Source organism: Erpetoichthys calabaricus, chromosome 4 (genome assembly GCF_900747795.2).
Source record: "Erpetoichthys calabaricus chromosome 4, fErpCal1.3, whole genome shotgun sequence".
NCBI lineage: Eukaryota > Metazoa > Chordata > Cladistia > Polypteriformes > Polypteridae > Erpetoichthys > Erpetoichthys calabaricus.
In genome coordinates, this window is record NC_041397.2 from 304,513,862 (window position 1) to 304,522,166 (window position 8,305).

The 8,305-nt window shown below is 37.1% G+C and overlaps 1 protein-coding gene across 2 annotated transcripts; it reads right to left on the reverse strand.

The window, feature by feature from the left end:
- Nucleotides 1–624: 624 nt before the first annotated feature.
- LOC114641194 (olfactory receptor 2S2-like) lies at nt 625–7,764 on the reverse strand. Of its 2 annotated transcripts, none has more exons than XM_051927238.1 (2): nt 7,417–7,764; nt 625–1,981 (listed from the first exon to the last, which is right to left on the reverse strand). In XM_051927238.1, the coding sequence occupies exons 1-2, from the start codon at nt 7,467–7,469 to the stop codon at nt 1,006–1,008; spliced, it is 1,029 nt and encodes a 342-aa protein (XP_051783198.1). In that variant the 5' UTR covers nt 7,470–7,764; the 3' UTR covers nt 625–1,005. The 2 variants fall into 2 exon arrangements, with proteins under 2 accessions (XP_051783198.1, XP_028646118.1); XM_028790285.2 differs by having other exon boundaries at nt 7,407–7,764.
- Between the last annotated feature and the right edge of the window lie 541 nt (nt 7,765–8,305).

Genomic DNA, 8,305 nt, shown 5'->3' on the forward strand with positions numbered 1-8,305 from the left:
CTCCTGGAGGGGATGGAGGGGATTTTTCTTGATGGCATCCAATTTTGCTCCCCATCCTCTTTTCCACAACAGCTTCCAGAGTGTCCAGGGTCCGCCCTGTCATGGTGCAGGCTTTCCTGTTTGGTTTGTTCAGACATTGTGCTTCGTCTGAGCTCAGGTTTCTTCCCCAAGAGACTGCAACATAAGACACCACACTGGCTACTATGGACTGGTAGAACATTTTCAAAAGCTTGCTGCATGAAGATACCAGTCTCCTTAATGCTGGATATTGAACCTGTCTTGACTTCATGGTGGATCTGATGAGCTTAAAAATTTGTACTTTAAAACTTTTATAAGTCTTACACAGACACAAAAAGCACCATCAGGTTTTGTGTTGTACACCAACCAGGAACCATATTTTTCAAGCAAACTGAATTTGTATATACTGTTTAAGGAGCACGCTGTACGGAGGGCAGGGTTCACGTCCCTGGTCCTCCATGAGTGGAGTTTGCATGTTCTTTCCATTTCTGTGAACTCCAAAGACATGCAGGTTAGGTCAAACGTGTCACTAAATTGTCCCTGCTGTGTGTGTGTGTGTGTTTGGTGTGGGAAGGGGTGTGTGTGTTTGTTTGCCCTACGTTGTCCAGGGTTTGTTCCTGCCTTGAGCCCTATGCTAGCTGGGACCCCCTGCATCCGTGTTCAGGACTAAGCGGGTTGGGCAATGACTGACTGTCTGTATTTATATTGCTTGCTATATATAATTTTTTTTTATTTATTTATTTAAATGTTTCTGTTTTTACTGAGTAGACATGCCAGTAAGTACGAACACATCACATTAAACTGGACTTCGTGCCAGTGAATATGAAGGTAGGCATAAGAATTCCACCCAGCAGTTTCTTCCATTCCCATCTTCTTAATTATTAGAAATATTTTTGGACTAGAAAAAAATAAATCCCAGAAAGAGTTTTTGGCAAAATATAAATGACAATTTTTAGCAGCTCATAAACTTTATTACACATTACAGTATTATTTCTTTGCCCCAATTTGTGCAACAGTTCTTTTTCCTGTAAAAAGCTTAGAAATGCTTTTTTTAATTTCCTGGTTCCTAAAGCTGTAAATAATTGGATTTAACATTGGAGGAATGGCATTACTCAGAAGGAACATCGTGTTGTATTCTGCGGTTGAAAATTCTATGCCAGTGGCTGGCAGCATGTAATATATCATCAAAGGACCAAACTGAGTTCCGATCACCAAAAGTTGTGTCACGCAGGTGTTGTAAAGTTTGCTCTTTCCTTCAGATGAAGGGATCTTAAGAACTGCATGAGCAATCTTACCGTAAGAAAATAGGATCATTGTCAAGGGTCCGGTGCCAAGGACAACAGTAACGAGGAACAAACTAAGTAAGTATTTTGGGTCATCAGTACAAGCAATACGGACCATCGTTGCATACTCACAGTAACAAAATGGCAAAACGTCGATGTTGCAGAAAGGAAGCTCTTTAGCAAAAATTATAAACGGTATCTCGCCTATGATTCCAATACCATTAAAAAGCAAAAGGACAGCAAAAACAGTTTTATTTGTAATAATAGAAGGGTATCGTAGAGGATTAAGAACTGCTACATAGCGGTCATATGCCATTAAGGCTAAAATAAGGCATACTAATACCTCCATGTAGCCTACAATGGCATTCAGCATCAAACATACATGATTTGGTACAACTGAGCCTTTAAGCAGAAGGGCACAAATCATTTGTGGGATAAGGGTACTGCTATTTACAATGTCAACTACTGACAAGGCACCTACATAGAAAAACATTGGTGTCTGCAGCTGATGGTTTAGTAATATGACCAAAATTACAAGAAAATTTCCAAAAAGAATCGTTAAGTAAATGAAGGCAAGGGCCGCGGCTGTAAGGCTTTTCTTGTCAGAATCGATCCTGCAGTCCAACACAAAGTCTGGCTCTTGTAAAACGGTGTCATTCATTTTTATTGTTCTTGTACAACTGCAAGAAAGAAAAATAACATTAGGGTTGCATTCAAAAGAAATCTGGTATGAAATATTCATAGTGGTAAATAAAGACATAAAGTTCAGGCTCAAAACTAGGCGCCACTCAGCAGAACAAGGTCTTAAGAAGACTGGCAGCCTATTTAGTTCCATTAAAGTGTGTATTGTTCACTAGTTCTACATCTGAACTGCTCTCTTCAACTAACTTTAGCAGTGGATAAACAGAACAGGTCAACGATTTTTATTTATTTTTTTTTCCACCCCAGGCAGATGGATTGCTTGTTTTTTAAGTATCTTTCATTTTTTTTCTCTGTTGTTAACAAGAAATATAATAGCTCAGTGTTTTAGCATTACTTCATTTTATCCCTGGTTTTTCTGAGTGAATGCGAACCCCCTTAAAAATTACACGAACAAAATGATATTTCGAAATCACCCATTGAAAAGTATTTGCAGATTTGCACACTCGCTTATCTTAAACCAGAGAAACGTTCTGTTCGACTTTAGTTTACTGTTTACTGGGTTTATTTTGTACTAGCTGTGTAAGCCCATGCTATAAAAAGCCTAGAAACTATTGAAATCGTCAGAAAAAAAATTGAAATGCAGAGTCTGCGATTTCATTTTGCAGACGTGCTCGCCCCCCCTTGTCTATCAGCGGCTAAGTGAATTTCTCTCTCGTTTGTCTTTCTTTGGCGGTTTCACTTTGGCGACTAAGTCGCTTTCTTTCAGCTTCATGCTGTAGCCTCGTATTTCGTTCTTCTTCCGACTCGTTAACTTGGGGCCGCCTTGCCGGCTCTTTGATCTTCATATTGTAGCCGCGCACTTCCAGACACACACGCACTTCCACACGTAGATGTTTATATTATAAGATTTGTCTCCCGTTTTAAAATCTTGTCTAGAAATGAACGCAAAGAGGAAAGGAATTATGTTGCTTTGTAAGCAATTATGTTACACTGAAAACAACCTCACAGCTACGCTAACTGCATATTGTAATGGAGTCAGTATTTCTATGACACTAATTTATCTGCAAAACTCCAGACCTGCTGTCCATTATGGTCCAAATCAGCCAACATCTTTACCTTCTGACTTCAGCTAAGATTATAATTCTCAATCTGGTACTGTACTGTCATGATATGCTTGAGAAATCTGAACTACAATTAGCCACAGATCCTCCACAACCAACAGCTAACAACAGCACATCAATCGATGCCATTTTGCTGTCTATGAATGTTATTGAGCCCCCACAAACCCATCTGGGTTACCTTTTTTAACAACTGTGCTGCTAAGAAACATATACAGTATGTAACATAGTCAACTGATGTAAATTATTGCAGTTTATTATCTCTGTTCTCTTTTAGTGACTCATTGTTACAAAAAAATGAATAAACAAAAATGTGATAACTGACTCTTTGATGAAAAACTAAACATGTTAAAAATGCTCAAACTTTCAAAATAGTTAACTAAGTCCTCAAATGTACCTGAATGTTATGCCATTTGTACATTTTCTAAACTGTTTAAAAAAAGAAAAACAAAACATACAAGAAATATGGGACAAAAAGATCACTCAGGCATCTTCTCATATGGCTCGTTTTACACCAGTTAATCAGAATAATAAATCTGTACACTGTTAAAAAATGATGATGTACAAAGAAAGATATTGTTTTGGTAGAAAGAAAACTTTTGAATTGGAGGGTAATGGCAAAATATATATATATTCTCACACACGTGCACATGGGAGGCAGCTAAACAGAGCAATAGAAGGTAATCCACGCCAGACCGGGGGTGGCGAGGTGCACTAAAGCTTTCTTTGATATCCTTACATACCAAACATAGGAAATTCTGCCTGGTTCCAGCCCCGATGACATCATTTCCACCAACCAGCCGTAAGAGCAAGACCACGTCCTGCTTTTATTCAGTTTTGTTGTGGACTCAACTTATATATTATATTCACCTTTTTTGCAGCCTGGATTCAAGTATACGGGTGGCTGCCCCAAACCTTTTTTGTGTGTCAAGGCTAATCATTTCACTATATATATATATATATATATATATATATATATATATATATATATATATATATATATATATATATATATATATATATATATATATATATATACTGTATATACATACACATATATATATATATTTATTTATTTACTTACTTACTTACTTACTTACTTACTTACTAGGGGCTGTCCCCCTGCTTGCTTTGTTCACCAGCCATTTCACACCTGAGCCATTCGCTCAGCTGAACGCACTCTAAGGAGACGCTGTCGCTCCTCCAAAACCCCCTCTTAAACGGTGATACAATGGGAAACAAATACAGTTTTTTTTTTCCCTTCTCTTTGCTCGATCACATGCTGGTTTGCTGCTGCTGCCATGTGATCTGCATCTCATGTGGCACTTTGAACATTTAAAAGCCTGTACAGCACATGTCCTATTCTTTGTCTTTTATTTCCGGGCCCGGGCGTGGTTAAATCTCTTGGCACAAACTCTTGGGACGTGAGTTCTTGATATTTTTTAGTTTATAATTTAAAAACGGAAGAAGAATCTGAAAATCTAACAACATCATATTAAAGTTTGATAAATGCTGAAAAGAATGATACCAAACATATATATAGGTTTTAAAATATTCCTGATTTAAAGCGCGACAAAAAACGTGACATAAAATCGTTCCACTTTTAGGCTATATATATATATATATATATATATATATATATATATATATATATATATATATATATATATACAGTATATAAGTATTTGGACAGTGACACAATTTTCCTAAAATGAAGCAATCATGATTTGACTAAAGTGTAGATTTTCAGCTTTAATTTAATGGGTTTACCAAAAACATTGTATGAGCCGTTTAGGAATGACAGCCATTTTTCTGCATAGCCTACAGAAGTATTTGACTGACATGCTGTTCCATAGCCGGGTGTGAGCAGGTCCCTTGTTATTTCATTAACTATTAAGTAGGTAGAAGGTCTACAGTTGATTCCAAGTGTGGAATTTACATTTGAAAGCTGTCACTGTGAACTCTTTATGCTGTGAAAACAAAACAAACCATTTAGAGAGATCGCAGAAACACCAGTCCTGCGGTGGGTTGGCACCCTGCCCGGGATTGGTTTCTGCCTTGTGCCCTGTGTTGGCTGGGATTGGCTCCAGCAGACCCCCCTGACCCTGTGTTCGGATTCAGCAGGTTGGAAAATGGCTGGATGGACAGAAACACCAGAAGTGTTCAAATCAACCATTTGGTCAATTCTCAAAAAGAAGGAACACAGTGATGAACTCGGCAACACCAGAAGGTTTGGAAAACCACAAAAGACAACTGTGCTGGATGACTGCAGAATTCTGTCCTTGGTGAAGTATAACCCCTTTCACGACATTTAGCCAAAGCAAGAACACTTTCCAGGAGGTAGGCCTATCATTACCAAAGCCTACAATCAAGAGAAGACTTCATGAAAGTAAAAACAGAGGGTTTACCAACAACTGGTAATTCTCAAGCACAGGAAAGACAGATTAGACTTTAGACATTTTTTAAAAGCCTGTCCAGCCTCTGAATCAATTTTCCTTGGACAAATAAAACTAAGATCAATATATACCAAAATGATGGAAAGAGAAGAATATGGAGAAGAGAAGAAACGGCTCATAATCTGATGAATACCACATCATCTGTGGAAGACGGTGGAGACAGTTTTATGGTATGGTCATACATGACTGGTAAAGGAAGTCGTTCACTGGTGTTTGCTGATGATACGACTGCTGACAGAAGTAACAGAATCAATTCTGAAGTGTACAGGACTAGGCTGTCTGCTCAGATTCAGTCTAATGCTGCAAAACTGATAGGACGACACTTCACAGTACAGATGGACAATGAGCCAAAACATATTGTGAATACAATTCAAGTGCTTTTCAAGGCAAAGAAGTTGAATATTCTTCAAAAATCAAGTTAATCAACTGACCTCAACTCAAGTAGACACGCATTTCACTTACTGAAGTCAAACTTGATAGCAAAAAGTCCAGCGAACAGACTTCAGGCAGGTCATCATTGACTATAAAGGATTTTCAACCAAATATTCAAAATGATTATATGTATGATTGTTCATTTGTCCAAATACTTTTGAGCCCCTGAAAATATGGTGACTATGTATAAACATGTCTGTCTTTTCTAAACAGCTCATACAATATTTTTGTTAAACCCCTTGAGTTAAAACTGAAAGTCTATGCTTCAGAAACATTTGTGTTGCTTTGTTTCAAATCCATTGTGGTGGTTGTAAAGAGACAAAATTATGAAAATTTGGTCACTGCCCAAATACTTATGGACTTGACAGTATATATTTAGATTTCTACCCGCAAAGCTGTGTCATATAATGTACACTGGCACTTCTACAGAATTGATAATAAATTACAGCAATCATACTACACTTTTAAAACACCTAATATATGTCTGCAACTCTATCCAGAGTGGCTTCTACAACTGCTGGAGAATCAACTTCAGCAATCAATGACCCTTATGTGCAATATACTGCTTCAAAAATTGGATGGATAAATAGCTTTAAAGAAAAAAAAAAGTATAGCATTTTGAGTTTCTCTCTGACTTACTTTTTTAAAAAATATAGCAGTTTAAAAGACACTTCTTATCCAGTCTAACAAAACTTAAGAAGATCTGCCAGGAAAAATGAGATAAACTGCACAAATCCAGGTGTGCAAAGCTTGTAGAGACTTACCCACGAAGACTTGAAGCTGGTATTGCTGCCAAAAAAACCTTCTACTAAGTACTGTACCAACTCAGTTAAGGTTCAGGGATATCAATCTACACAGTTAGGAAGCATAAGGGATTGAGAATCAACTTCTTCTGCTTCGGTGCAAATGAAAGTGATGCACGTCAATGATGCTTTGGCACCCCTGATTCTGTCACTGGTTGTCCTTCCTTGGACTACTTTTGGTAGGTGCTAACCACTGCATACTGGCAACACCCCCACAAGACCTGCCCTTTTGGAGTTGCTCTGAGCCAGTCCTCTAGTCAATCATAATTTGGCCCTAGTCAAAGTTGTTCAGATCCTCATGTATGCCCATTTTTTCATTTAACAACAAATCACCTGCAAGGTCTGACTGTTCACATGCTGCCTAAAGCATCCCACCCCTTGAAAGGTGCCACTGGAATGAGATAATCGATGTGATTCACTTCACCTGGCAGTGGTTTAAATGTTGTAGCCGATCAATATATATGTTTATATACTGTATATATATGTGTGTGTCAGTATATAAAATAACAATAAATGATATATATATATATATATATATATATATATATATATATATATATATATATAACTATGTATACAATAGTAATGTCACAAAGGTAAAGAGTAATGAGGAGTCTATACAGAAGCCTCTTAGTAAATTTAGGTCACACTTACATTACCTTACCGGCAGTATCTACAATGGCAGCTGTAGTTCTGTCCTTTGTGATGAAAATGCATGTCTTCTTATATCTTAAAATAATTTTGAAAATCCATAGATAGTACTTGTATTTTCCTTTGATGTGCACCTTCACAATATTTTTGGCTTAATGATATAAATTTTCAAGTTGCTGGAGTTTATCTGTTGTATTATTTACCCAAATAGTAATATGATAAGAAGTTGTATTAAAAAACAAATCTTTCAAATTTTCAAGCAGAGTGCAATTTAACTTTTTTTTTTTTTTTCCCTGAAGCTCATTGAGTGTAAACAGGATATCAAAACAACCTTTTCAAGTGTCCTGCTCAAGCGTTCCTTTCTTACTGATGCCTTAGTATTAAACTGGGCATTATTATAAGCTCTCGCCATAACTGCAATTATAAGCAACTGTGAATTGGGAGTTAATTAGCACGTTGTGTTTGTACTCTACACACCTTTACTGTTTACATTTTTTTCTCACATATTTTACAGCTGCCTTGGACTTTCATTAATGGTACTTTCTATGGAAAAGAAATATAATTTCAGGCAAGTTTGTGTAATGGCTAAGGACTTGACCATGAACTCTAAATACACATTACTTCTGTGACTCTTGTCAAACCTTTCTACCTGCCCAGTTTTCTTGGAAACATTATTTTAAAAAAGGAAAAGTGGTTTAAACATAAATGTTCTGTGGACTGAGAAACAAAAGTTTGAAGGTAACCTATTCAGTGTCTGATCCCTAGTGAGTGCCAGGTAACCTCCAAGTATGCCATTGCGGCATGGACTGAGGAATGCATACAATACAGAGGGCTGTGGACTCCATATTATTAAATGGCAGCACTATAAGAGCATGTTATAAAGGTGATTCAAAGTTGATTTA

Excerpts from the sequence above, each read along its gene's own strand:
- LOC114641194 (XM_051927238.1), bottom strand. The coding sequence starts at position 7,469 with ATGCATTTTCATCACAAAGGACAGAACTACAGCTGCCATTGTAGATAC. Across the intron at positions 1,982-7,416 it reads TGCCATTGTAGATACTGCCG|TTGTACAAGAACAATAAAAA; the intron begins GTAAGGTAATGT and ends TCTTTCTTGCAG.